This window comes from Syngnathus acus, chromosome 6, assembly GCF_901709675.1.
Source record: "Syngnathus acus chromosome 6, fSynAcu1.2, whole genome shotgun sequence".
Taxonomy (NCBI): domain Eukaryota; kingdom Metazoa; phylum Chordata; class Actinopteri; order Syngnathiformes; family Syngnathidae; genus Syngnathus; species Syngnathus acus.
In genome coordinates, this window is record NC_051092.1 from 11,160,619 (window position 1) to 11,174,356 (window position 13,738).

General features: G+C 41.9%; 2 protein-coding genes and 1 non-coding gene across 3 annotated transcripts; all 3 read right to left on the reverse strand.

Annotated features, from left to right (window-relative positions):
• Positions 1–1,770: 1,770 nt before the first annotated feature.
• Positions 1,771–1,853, reverse strand: trnal-cag. The gene has a single exon. It is a non-coding gene; the product is annotated as a tRNA-Leu (tRNA).
• A 2,426-nt stretch (positions 1,854–4,279) lies between these two features.
• Positions 4,280–9,149, reverse strand: LOC119124232 (protein-glutamine gamma-glutamyltransferase 2-like). The gene is made up of 16 exons (XM_037253952.1): positions 9,046–9,149; positions 8,839–8,948; positions 8,727–8,784; positions 8,245–8,460; positions 8,060–8,178; positions 7,707–7,835; positions 7,420–7,597; positions 7,160–7,295; positions 6,978–7,081; positions 6,384–6,526; positions 6,198–6,297; positions 5,937–6,082; positions 5,418–5,547; positions 5,155–5,315; positions 4,746–4,882; positions 4,280–4,653 (listed from the first exon to the last, which is right to left on the reverse strand). The coding sequence occupies exons 1-16, from the start codon at positions 9,143–9,145 to the stop codon at positions 4,491–4,493; spliced, it is 2,130 nt and encodes a 709-aa protein (XP_037109847.1). The 5' UTR covers positions 9,146–9,149; the 3' UTR covers positions 4,280–4,490.
• A 2,666-nt stretch (positions 9,150–11,815) lies between these two features.
• Positions 11,816–13,665, reverse strand: LOC119124938 (induced myeloid leukemia cell differentiation protein Mcl-1 homolog). Its single transcript, XM_037255315.1, has 3 exons — positions 12,966–13,665; positions 12,042–12,292; positions 11,816–11,959 (listed from the first exon to the last, which is right to left on the reverse strand). The coding sequence occupies exons 1-3, from the start codon at positions 13,279–13,281 to the stop codon at positions 11,843–11,845; spliced, it is 684 nt and encodes a 227-aa protein (XP_037111210.1). The 5' UTR covers positions 13,282–13,665; the 3' UTR covers positions 11,816–11,842.
• Positions 13,666–13,738: the final 73 nt, after the last annotated feature.

The following is a 13,738-nucleotide window of genomic DNA, read 5'->3' on the forward strand; positions in this document are numbered from 1 at the left end:
GGAAATAAATAGGCTGCTCCCACTTGGTAGTCAGTCTCAGTTAGACAAGGAAGGAAGACAGTAGTGACATAGTTTTTTACCGCTAAAAAGCCCGCTTTAAGCTACTTCAAGTCTGCTCCAAGCTTGTAGTTTTTGGAACTTGAAACTTGGAATTTAGAAAACAAACTTTAGTTTACTTCTTTGAACCCTTTATGTTGAAACCTTAGTTGATTTACAAACAATTTGGATTTGTACCTGTGTGCCACTTGTTTGCCTGCCTGCCATTCCCTCTCCCCCCTATCCTTGCTTGGCCTACCACCTTTGCCTGCCTGCCATTGCCTCTCTCCCTCGGCCTGCCTGCCTGCCTGCCTGCCTGCCTGCCTGCCTGCCTGCCTGCCTGCCTGCCTGCCTGCCTGCCATTGCCTCTCTACCTCGGCCTGCATGCCTGCTTGCCTCCATTTTGGACATTCTACCTCCACCTTCAGAAGGGTATGAGCAACAGCTGTACACAGTGTTTTAAGATAAGCGTGTGACAAGAACTATACAACATCTAACCTTTGAAATTTAAACTGAACTGAAACTGACACTCACAGACACTATAAGGGATGTCGTCGTTTAATAATAGATAAGCGGTGAATAAACGAATCCGCTAATGAGACCCCAAAAATTATTTGACAATAAATAAACGAATCCTCTGAGACCCCAAAAATAATTTGTTGATGAATAAATGAATCCTCTAATGAGACCCAAAAAATAATTTGTCGAACCAACCTTTTTGAACCATTTCACAACTAAAGACAAACAAAAAACAACAAACAGTGGAGCGTTCTGGTGTTGATGCAGACGGGAAAGGGGTTGTGACCCTAGGGAACATGGTAATTAGGATATGGATAACAGTAATAAAAATAAGATCATTACTTGTCATGTTTCTTTACAGTAGTTTATGAGAAAATTGCTTTTGACGCAGACGGGAAGGGGGTTATGATCCCAGGGAATATGTTAATTAGGATATAACATAATGCAAAGCTGTCTTTATTACAGTTTTATAGACAAATTATACTTTTTATAGTCACTGAGGAGAGTTGGGGTTGGCATGAAATACTTTCGTCTTTCTGGGTGAGCATATTTCCAAACAAAAATGCATATTGACAGTAATTGGAATTTGTTTTATAACAGTGTGTATTTGCGTGAAATTTTTGTAGTTAAAAAATGTCTGAAAAAACTATTGGCCCCCGGGCCCCTTCACTTTATTAAATGTGGCCCTCCTTGCAAAACGTTTGGACACCCCTGCCATAAACCCATGCACCACAATTTTTTTTTCACTCTTCAGCTTTGGTCTGTAACGTCCGAGTAGCATATACCTCAAATGTAATTGTCATGAAACGTGCGTGTCTAAACTCTTACCCAATTTAGTACTCCAACACCGTATTACTGGTGCTCATGTTTAATTCATCCAATCTATTGTCAAAACAAGTGATTGATAAATTCTTTCTTTTTTCAACAAGTTTTTCTTTTTCAGAAATTCGTTTTATTGGGCACTCGTTGACATAAATGTAATTTTTAGTTTCAATTTTCAACATTATTTTAAAATATAGAATAAATATAAAATCAAAAAACATGTTTTTTAACTTGATTTCTTTTTTTATCTATGCCGTTCTGGCAACGTTTCAGATGCTGAGCTTGATAGATGTGTTTACCAATTAGCTCCGTGGCTTCCGAAAGGGGGTTTTCGCTTGTTTCCAAAAACATAAATTTCTTCAAAACATAAAATCAATGTTTTTAGGAATCTTATATCAGAAGTGGGATTCGAACCCACGCCTCCAGGGGAGATTGCGACCTGAACGTAGTGCCTTAGACCGCTCGGCCATCCTGACATGCTTCAAGGACGGCAATACTTTTGTATTTGTACTGTTTACAATTGCTGAAACCAAATGTGGACCTCTACCGCCTTCCACTGGAGAATATTAAAACTGCTTTCGATGTAATGCTCACCAAACATATTTCATGATTGAGAGTCGAATGGTTGTTCGACCTATCTCCTGCGATTGGCTGGCGACCTCAGGGTGTCCCCCCGCCTACTGCACCACGTCGGCTGGTTCTTGCGAGCCCGCGACTCTCGTGAGGTGCGCTACGGAAGATACATCAATAAAATATATAATAATATAAATAAATAATATAAATAAATAATTTAGTGGATCCTTAACAGGCTTGTTGGATTGAAAATACATTTTTAATGAATCAACGTTTTTTAATGTACAGGGCCAAACTAAAATCTGTTTTAACTGTACAGTGTTTTTAGAAACAGTTTAACGATTCTTGAGTGTAATAACATCAGAGGTGACCAGTGTCAAGTTCAAACAATAAATCACAACAAAAAAAAAAGTTTTTGATGACGTGTGGTGATAGTAATCAAAGTCATGTTGAAAGTGCGAAAACCAAAAAAGGAGAATGAGCTTTATGGATGGAATCCTTTCACCGTCAATCAGAAAACAGTTGTTCATAAATCAATTTCTAAAGCTAGAACAATAAACAGCACAAGTTGTCACAAAACCCAACCCTTCCTCAATGAATTTAAAAGAAGACCATTTTTAGTGGCTGGCTGGTGCAAAGGTCAAAATGTTCCCTTCACTCAAGTGACCAAAAGCACGTCGTTACTCTGTTATGAGACATTTGCCACATGGACGACAGAAATGTCAACTCTCAGGATGAGTCAAGCAGGTGTTTGCAAACTCACAGGCCTCTATTGCTTCTACATTGAAATTTTACCCTTTAGGGCAGGGGTCTCAAACTCGCGGCCCTCAGGACAATGTTTTGTGGCCCCCTGCCTGAAATAAAATCTTTGTGTTAATGCGGCCCGCGCATTTTTTCTCACATGCATCTGGGGGTTTTATATTTTTTAACACCTGTGGTCTCCCGTAGCTCAGGCTCGTGACAACAGCGCGAATTAGCAATTGGTCACTTTAACATGTTTGGATGAACAAGTGGAGGGAAAATATATCTTGTCACCTGGAATAACTACCGACGGAGCGCCGTCAATGACAGGGAGGAAAAACGGACTTGTGGCGCTTGTTCAAAGGAAACTGGAAGAGGAGGGTGTGGAAGATGCCATTGCTCTGCACTGCATTATCCACAAGCAGGCCCTTTGCAGCAAGATCATGAGGTTTGGCAATGTGATGTCTGACGTTGTGAAAATCATCAACCATATAAGGCACAACATTCAGTGCAATACTGACCTCAAAGCCAAGTTCAGGGAGGTGAGTGGAAAAACAGTGGAGCTTGGACAATTTTTGAGAAAACTCCCCCCAACTTCCCTGAGCTTTCCAGGATGTTCAAGCGGACCATGTGCCTTTTTGGCAGCACCTATCTGTGTGAAAAGCTCTTCTCCACAATGAACTTCAATAAGTCAAAGTTCAGGTCCAGACTTAAAGATGAGCACCTTAAAGCCATACTGAGGGTCTCAGTTGCCTCCTCCCTCAAGCCAAATGTGGCTCAGCTGTGTGAGAGGAAGCGCTGCCAAGTCTCTGGCAGCAAGGATTAGGAGGAAGTAAATGAAGCCTATGTTCTGAAGAACTATTCATGTTCTGCATGTTCTGACTTGTTAAGATTGAGAAGATTGGTTCAGTTGACTTTTTTTTTTTTTGAATACTTGAAGCCTTTCTTTTGTGGAATACTTAATGCGGCCCAGCCTCACCCAGACTCTACCTCCAGCGGCCCCTAGGTAAGTTGAGTTTGAGACCCCTGCTTTAGGGCTACCATAGTTTTTGTGTGTCATCTGCATTTCAGTAAGCAGGAAATAAATATTTTCTCTCCATTTACATTAACAGTCTGTGTAAGAAAGAAAAATCACAGCAGTTGAGGCCGTAAGGACCTATTTGCCGGCAGAGGCTCTTATATGGATTGGAGATAGGCAAATGAAAATGAAAATTCTCTCAGGTATTATTTAAAGGGACATGTAATGAATGGAAAATTGACCTTTTAATGATTTGTGCACAAATGGTTCTGACCTCTGGAGTGCCCGCCCGCCCGTCAAGTGTGAGATTAAACAATCAAGTCAACCTTTAGTTTGGTCAACACTTGAGGGCAAGCGGTACAGAAATGAATTAATGGATTTCTGATGTCTGAGCATTAGTCAACATAGCAGTCCATATAATCAGTCCAAGAAACAATCTTTATTAAACGAATCCTGAGCAAATCTTGCATTTCAGCTTTAAACACAATCTTTGAATAGTGCACACATTTCAGGAATAAATCACTTCTACCACGCATACAAGCAAGAGGCGTTTGATTTGCGATACATATATGAATATGATGCTGCTGATTTTATTATTGGACAAGTGCTCATTTGTTTGTGTTTTAAATTCTGCACTGCAGTGCATAGAAGAAATTTGACTTATTTATGTGGAATGTGAAGTCGTAGCATAAAGCCTAAATGTAAAGTAGAAGCATAAAACGTTTTTGGGTGATGCTTTAAACGGCGTTGCATGTGCTAGCTGACAATATTTTTTTAATGATTAATAGCATCTCTTGAAATACTGGCAAACCATCACTGTAGCGGCTCCCTTCACGTCTTGGAGGCGATCTGAGTCAAAGTCCACAAGGAGTTTCTTCATGCCGGCCCGCCTGGGGGTAAAACTGAGCTTGACACAGATTTTCTGACCTGGGCCGATGTCATCGCTAAAAGAAAAGGAAAAAGGTTGAAAAAGATGTTAGGAATGGAGCTATGGTATCAACGCCGTAGGCCGATAGCTTTTCAAGTCTGTACTCACTGCATCTTGACCACGGTGGGGGACATCAGGCCAGACCCCTCCACAGTGAAAACACCTCGTTTCAGGGGCACCGGGAGAGGGTTGGTAAAGGAGATGGAGCCAGTCACTGGTTGATATACAACGGCTTGACTTGGAACCTGCATAACAACAGAAAAAAGTCATGTGATGTCACCCATTCCCGAAACCGAGGTCCACAATCAATGGTCTGCGGCCTGGTGCTGTTCCAAGGGCCGTTTGGTACTGGGTCGCGCTGAGACCTTTAAAAATAAATAAAAGTGGCGGCCAAGGGGGGTTACCATGCTATGTGAACAGAAATTATGTTGTGGAATGTGAGGGTCTATGGTAAGCGAGAGAAAGAGACAGGGACAGCCAGACCTGGGCAACCTGCATGCCGTAAGCCTTCACCCACCTCCACAAGGATCTCAGGCAAGCCGAGCGGGATATTGGCCACGGCCATGTTGGGATTGTCCCCCCCTTGTATCTCCAGGAGCGCCCTCATTTTGACCATGGGTTGTTCAGAGACATACTTGGCATAGTCGTCGTAGCGCATACGCAGCACCTCCTTGTGAACTGGATACACATCATCGTTTAAAGACGTCAAATCTCCTTTCAAAGACACCCATGCAAGTCAAGGTTACACTTGCATGTTTTTCATGTTTTGGATTTACCGACCTTTGTGGGCTGGCACAGAGACGTTCTTGGTTTGTCTATCAATCTCCCCCCGGCTTATACAGTTGTATGTTACCGACGTGGCCACCAAGGTCAGACAAGCGTTGACTTCGACTCCACCTTCGTTCTTCAACTGCAATTGAGATCAGTTCATGTGAGTTTTTGCCATGGTTTGATGAGAAACAACACATCCCTAACTCTATGCTATCTACGGTGCTGTGCAAGCAATGCAGGGCATCATTACCTTGTAAAAAAAATGGCAGTGACTTCCCCTAATATACTAAACATAATTTGATCACATACCTTATTGTTATGAACTACCTAGTGAAATGTAACACACACTGAACCATTCCTAAAACTGCATGATAAACCATCGATTTCCAATTGAACTCGAATACGTGTCAAAAATGAGGTGTATTTCCTACTTCTGTTTTGAATTTGCTGTTATGTCACGTCCAAATGACTGGAGGCTTTTTTTTATCTCAGTGCTGCAAAAGTGTCATTCATTTATCACTGCCATACCTCAACAACGGCGTCAAAGTCGGACCCGAATACAGCTTTGGCATGTTTGATGGTCATCTGCAGTTTGCCTGGTTTTGTCCTCTCAGGGGAGGTCTCTCTACCTCGACGTCCCGCCCTCTCGTAAACCTCTCTCTCTTTTTTGGAGCCTGGGTGAAACATACAGATGTACATTAATTTTTGCTAATTAATTAACCTCCATGTAAAAAAAACAATCGCATGAAACTACTCAAGCGTCATTGCTTGGCAACACAATTCACTAACCTTCTGGATATTTGTAGTGTGAAGTGACATCTTCTCTGTTGTAGTCGAAAACACTTTTGGTGCTGATGTTAAGGCCAATACTGTCCTCGGACACTCTGATCTGTAATGTTAAGTATCATTATTTGTTTGAAATAAAATACATGTACGCTTTCTTAGAGGGCTAAGGCTAAATGTATAAAGGCTCACCTTCTGACGCTCGCCGTTTTCTCCGACACGCCATTTGATGACGTCAGCGTTCACCTCAGCAAATATAAAGGGGGCATCATACTTGACGTCCAGATTGCCCTCCTTGATGGCTCTAACAGGGCATGGACCACAGCAGAACTGATCTGAGAAGTAAAATGTCTTAGTAATTGATGTGTAGGAACGCATGTGTTTATTCACCAATAAGATGGCATTTACAGCGACTCTACAAATATATTTTGAGATACAAGTGGGTCTTTCACCAATTTTGACTTGCAAGCGCAGACTTCAGATTTTACAGTTGTATATTGACAGTGAACCCACCTCACCTCACAATAATCAATATTTTGGAAAATACTGAGCACTTTTTTTTACAAAAGAGGCTTCAATGTGTCTTTCCACTCCCAGTTGACATTTAATGTCAAACTAAACATAAAACAAAGAGAATTACAATTACAATGCAAATTAGCTTCTGTGTTGCTATATGACTTACAGCAACGGATTGAAAACAAATGGTGCAGCAACACACAGAGACAACATAAAACTACTCTGTTATATTTTTTTACCCTCAGTTGAAGAGAGAAGAAAAAGTTGTACCATCACTCAATTCTTGTGGTGTTGGGTCCAAAACCTGCCAGCCATCATTTCCCTGTGGGAGATCCTGTCTCATCATCCAGGACTCTACCCAACAGTGGAAGGTCCTGACACGGGAGGTTGAGAGAGATCAATGACATGACAATGAAAGCTCTTTTAAATTGAACTTGTCAGCGCTTCCCTACCATGCGCTGTCACGCATTGAATCAAGACGCTCCATTTTTTCATTGAACAAGAGGTCTACAGAAAGGTTTCCATCAGTGTCATGAGCTGAAGAGTAATTGGTAATGTGACGTGTCGGGATTCCCAGGCAACGCAGTACTGTCAGAAAGGCAAAAAAGTGGACATTCTTAGAAATGTATTTGTCTATTTATGGATCAAACACCTGCTGTTCAATTCCTTGTTAGACAGCAAGTTGTGCAAAAAGAACAGCTCGGGGACTTACCTGTGCAGGCCACAGCAGCAAAGACCCAACACTGGCCGTATTTCACCGATTTGGCCCTGCCATCGCTCCATTTTTGGAGGATCGGAACGCTGCTGGTCCATTTCCAAGGTACGATTCCGTCGGTGTACGGCTCCTCCCACTTGCCTACCAATACGCCCCGGTCCCCCGTGGCGTTTATCTAGACACATGTAGAGAAGCTGACTTTGGTTGGTAGGCACCCTCTGGACTGGCCAGAAGCTATTTGCAGGGCCATAGAGTGGAAAGTGTGTTGTTGTTATTGTCATCACCATGGCTGAGATGATCCTGCTAACGTAAACCGGGTCGCATCTTTGCTTCAAGTCCTTCTCTGAGTCTCTCAATGCATCATTGGAGTTGTCCAGAATTTGAAAACAGATGTCCATCACATTGTCGTCAAACTGTGAGAAAATAACACACAAATAGGAGGAAGGAGAGATGATGGATTAGAGTTTTCTCGTTAAACTGCAAACGGGTGACGCTCTTGTTTGTGCGGGCTGGTTACATTCTGACACCCTCACTCGAAGAGCTTGCTCTATCCAACGAGGGCAACTTCTGATGAGGCTGACCGTCTCTGCTGTTGTAAGGTTGTGACCATTCAGGTTGTCCACACGCATGCACGTACCTGTCCAAAGTGCCAATGAAGGCCTTGGATTTGGCTCGGGCTGCCCTTGTAAATGATCCCATTCTCATTCATGATGTACTCCTGAAGGAGGTTCTCATCAGAGAGGTAAACAGCATCATCTAATTCAAAACATCATCATGAGATAAACATTGCAGCTCCGTAAACCAGCATCGTTTTTTTTTTACCTCTGCACCAGGGGTTGTAAAGCAGGTGGAAGTCATGTTTGTCGTTCTTCTCCAACACATGCCCATTGGGTGACATCACCAACACGTCCAGGCGGTAATGGCCGATGATGGCGTTCGGCGGGCTGTGAACAGTCAGCAGCGCTCTCTCCTGCGTAAACCACCAACCGTCTTTGCTGCGGCAGCCCTTCTCAACCTTGATCACCTCATCTTGCTTGCCTGAGCAAACAACATGTGAGAAATGATGTCAATACATTCACTCATCAGTCGTGCCTCATCTCCAGTTACGCGCTAAAACTGGATTTGGACCACATCGGTTTTTCCATTGGGATGACTGACCATGGAACCAAAGTGCCCACCAAGATGCCAATTTTGACACCAGAATTAACAAAGCACATTTCATACTGAGTGAATATTTACATCAGAACTAAAAGGCTGACCTTCTAGCCCACCAACCACTTGAGCTCAGGATTACGTTTACTCACCAAGGTGCAGGACCAAAGCCAGGTTTTCGCAGCGCGCAGACTCAGAGCACTGCACAGACTCAGAGCACTGCACAAACTCAGAGCACTGCACAGACTCAGAGCACTGCACAGCGATGGCAAAGGGCTGACCCCTACGCACAATCAAGCGCTCCCAATCGATCTCCCTGGTGTGGTGAGCCAAGTTGTTTAAACTACATCTCAGGTCCATATCCAAAATGTTACCTAATGACACATAGAGCAAGCATTATTGATAGATAGATAGAGAGATTTGACAGACACAGACAGACAGACAGACAGACAGACAGACAGACAGACTCACCCCTATAGTGTGCCATCATTGATTGTCCAATCAAAAGCTTGTCTTCAAGTAGCTTTACACGCTTGTCTTCAAGTACCTTCACACATGCACTTGTCTTCATATGCATCTCTGTCTTCTATTTATACAGCCCAAGGCTGACCGACCCTCCCACTGTATGACTCTCACTCCACCCTGACGTGACCTCCATCATGACTTCCCAAAAGGACTCCTCTTCCGGTAGCTGCACATGCTCATGTATTTGTCGTGTAATCGTTGAAAGCAAATCTCTCGTTGGCTCGTTTCTTGGCACACATTGGGCTCTTTGTCTATTTCTTACTGAATATTTGAGGCCACTGACATTGAGTTTCCACTGACAGGTGGATAGCTTCTTCAACTCTTGACTGTTGCTGTCTGGTTGTTTGAATACATTTTGCTTTACAAAATTCTAAAAAATGTTATGTTGTATTGGAATTTTCATTTTCACCTTGGTTTGGGCGTTACTTTGGGAATATTTTCAAAATCAACTGTAAGAAATAAAACAACAGGCTATTAATAAATAAATACAAATGACCAAAAAAATCGAGGTATTTTCATTGATGTTACAACATAATATTTTGTTCCACCTCACCTGCTTATGCAAGAGCCATCCTAACCACTTGTAAACTTTATTGTATTGTTCTGCATTCAATATTTTGAGGAAACAACAAATTTCCTTCCAATTGGTTTGTTCACAATAATAATAATAATAATAATAATAATGGATGGATGGATAATAATAATAATAATAATAGCAGCTCGGTGACGCACTGGTTAGCACGACCGCCTCACAGTTAGGATGGTGCGGGTTTGATTCTACCTCGGACCCTTCCTACTGCCCGATGACTGCTGGGATAGGCTCGAGCCTCGCGACAAGCGGTACAGTTCATGGATGGATGGATAATAACAATAATAATAATTTATTCATAAGTCACACACACACACACACACACACACACACACACACACACACACACACACACACACACACACACACACACACACACACACACACACACACACACACACACACACACACACACAGAGATCAGTTGCAACATGACACACAGTTCACTGCACAATCTAACATAAAAGCTATTTCAGTTATTTTTGCCTACAGTAATGCTCATACTTGAGTGACACTATAAGGGATGTTGTCGTTTAATAATAGATAAGCAGTGAATAAACGAATCCGCTAATGAGACCCCAAAAATAATTTGACGATAAATAAACGAATCCTCTAATGAGACCCCAAAACTAATTTGTTGATGAATAAACGAATCCTCTAATGCACAGGTGTCAAGCTCAAGGCCCGGGGGCCAGATACGGCCCGCCACATCATTTTATGCGGCCCGCGAAGACAAATTGTGCATCAAATTCGTGTGTCATTACTAGAATTGCAAATTGTCTTCACTTTTAATATCTTTTTTTTTTTTTTATATTTGACCAGTTTTTACTCATCTGATTTGAAAACGAGTTATTCGTCCGTTTGTTTTGTAGCCTTTACTGTATATAATATGAGGTGCTCATACATTTATTTGGGTTGACAGTCATAATGGCCCTCCGAAAGAAGCTATGACTACAATGCGGCCCGCGAAAAAAATGACTTTGACACCCCTGCTCTAATGAGACCCAAAAAATAATTTGTCGAACCAACCTTTTTGAACCATTTCACAACTAAAGACAAACAAAAAACAACAAACAGTAGAGTGTTCTGGTGTTGATGCAGACGGGAAAGGGGTTGTGACCCCAGGGAACATGGTAATTAGGATATGGATAACAGTAATAAAAATAAGATCATTACTTGTCATGTTTCTTTACAGTAGTTTATGAGAAAATTGGTTTTGACGCAGACGGGAAGGGGGTTGTGATCCCAGGGAACATGTTAATTAGGATATAACATAATGCAGAGCTGTCTTTATTACAGTTTTAGAGACAAATTATACTTTTTATAGTCACTGAGGAGAGTTGGGGTGGGCATGAAATACTTTCGTCTATCTGGGTGAGCATATTTCCAAACAAAAATGCATATTGACAGTAATTCGGCAGAAATATTTCTTATCTTCTACTTTGGAATCGTGACACTGTCATGTCAGAGAGCCACGAATGTGCTCTGGTGAGGAAGTGACGGATGTGTGTGCACACAAAGACACGTACACATGTACGTACACACAGAAAGGATGTGCGTCCTTGTCTGTGTTATCCTTAATAACAGATGAGCTTTTCAAACTAATCACAGGAAGCCCATAGCAGGAATTTGTAAAGTAGATGCACAGTGGCGGCTCGGTGGTGCACTGGTTAGCACGACCAACTCACAGTGGTAGGTGTGAGTGTGAAAATGTGCGAATAATTCTATGCAGGATAGACCAATGTGAGTTATCCATGCTGGTGAATCAAACGTGGTCATGTGCCGCCGCCGCCTCTGGTAACTATTATGTGGTCAAGCAAGCATCCAAGTATGATGAAAATGAACACAAACCTTGTAAGATTTTTTTTTAGATCATTTATTTACCTATACAAGAAAAGTACTTGTCAATAATAGAATTTCCAACAAAAAACAGTAGTAAAAATAAGATCACTTCTTGTCATGTTTACTTTACAGTAGTTTCTAGAAAATATTTTTGTGAATTTAAAAAAGGGCATCTCTAGCTATCTTCGTACAAATGTGTTTGAACAGTGAATGGGTAGAATAGTTTTGGGGGTTAAGTCTATTTTGAATAAAAACACTGTATAAAGAAAATGGCATTACAATGAACAATAAAACACAATGTGTCCACGATGTTCATCGCAGCAGATGGATTATTCCTGCAGTGACGCCGGCCACAGCAACAAAGGCTAAGATGCATTTCTTCATCGTCGATTCTAGGTCTTCTTCCTTGAAGAATTCTACAAATCCATCCTGATGAGGAAACAAATAGAATAAGACGATGAGTTGGGAGGACTTCAAAAATCGCCAAGGACACGTCCGGCATATTGCTCACCCATGCGTTGTGCTGCACAAGCCAGGTGCGCTGGTGTGACAGCAGAAAGTTTGAGACCTCCTGGGCCACCAGATCCACGCAGCACTCCTGCTGCCTCGCCTTGAGGGCTTCAGATACCAGAGTGCAGAAAGCCAACAGGCTGGCGATGCGACCCCAGTTGGTTATCCCGTCAGCGAATTGATTCCTGGCCACCTCGCCGATGAAGGACATGTCGCGCCCTCTTTGATCCAATGACAGCATGTTGATGATGACTTGAAGACAGATGGACACTCAAATATTTATCTTCATTTTTTTTTTTTTTTGATCGATAACCTCCAGTACATATAAAACGTTCTAGGTGCTGATTCATAAATTCAGCTTTTTTAAATTTTAGCTATTGCTTTTAATGAACAATTTCATCCAGTTGAATCCTTTGAAGACTACATTTTCAAAACCATTAGTTTCATTTGAGACTGAAGACTTGAACATTTGTAACGTTAAGTTTTAGTCTTTTACCAGATGACTCTCTTATCTCTTTGGTTTTAAGATAAACATTTCATGTATATTTCCTGCTTTACTGCACTGCAAATGAAAGTCAGGTCAGATTTAGCCCAGTGCTCCCTCTACTGGCTGTAGATGGCCTGTACAATTAGCAAAAATGAGATCAAAGGTGGAAATGAGAATAATGGAAAATATGACATTGTTTGTAGATTGTTTAAACTTGTGCATTGTGCAACCGGACTGGAACTGAGGAGTTATATAATAAAACTAAATTGATATTCAATTCTAAAGAGTACTCAATATAAAAACTTAAGAAAACAATTGCAGTAACAGTTTTGAATTTGTTTTTTTTGCAGGGGGTGCACATTTAAAATGAAAAAGCAGAAACATGAAAGAGCAACACACTTAACTGATTCGATCTGGGAAATTCAAGCATACTCTTACCATTGTATTGAATCCTGTACTTGTCCACCACTCCCGTCACGACCTTTTTCATCGTACACTGGACTTTGCTTTGGTTCCAAGCAGGTGTGGACAGCCCAGTAAAGTCACTGAGGAACCGGCCGATGAGCCGCCTTGTGTCGGTGTCTAGGACGTCTGGGATACCGGGGAGTTGAAAGACCGGCACCGGCGGGGAGCCTTCTTCCATGTCGCCGTTTTCAGAATGATGCTCCGGTATTTCGGCGTTATCGTATGCGGCCACGTCCAGCTGCAAAGGTCGTCCTTCCATGACTGAATTTGGAGGGATTACAGCGTCCATGAGTCCAACGTTGGAGTGTCTACTCGCCGGCAAATCCTTGTCGCTTGTCGCTAGGTAACGGCTGGATGTGAGTGGTCCCTCCTCGCGTCTTCGCCTCTATTTAAGGCAAGTTCTGCGCATGCGCGAGTCACATCAAAGGACATGAAAGAGTTTTCAGTTATTCAAAGAAGCCAATTTGTCATATTTGGTCACATATGCAAAACAGAATAATACAAAAAATTCCGAAGGGATTTAACAGTTTTTTTTTCCACCCATCCAATTTCCTTAAATCAACAAAGCAGACCTGCGGTTGGTACTCATCAGGGATTAAGTCAAACAAATTTATATGCAGGTAAAATAAATAAAAATAATAATAATAAAAAACAAACCACACACAAGCACACTCACACACACAAACATACACATGTAGACCCTAATATTTCAAAGTTTCAACATAATTTTAATTTTTATGAGCGTC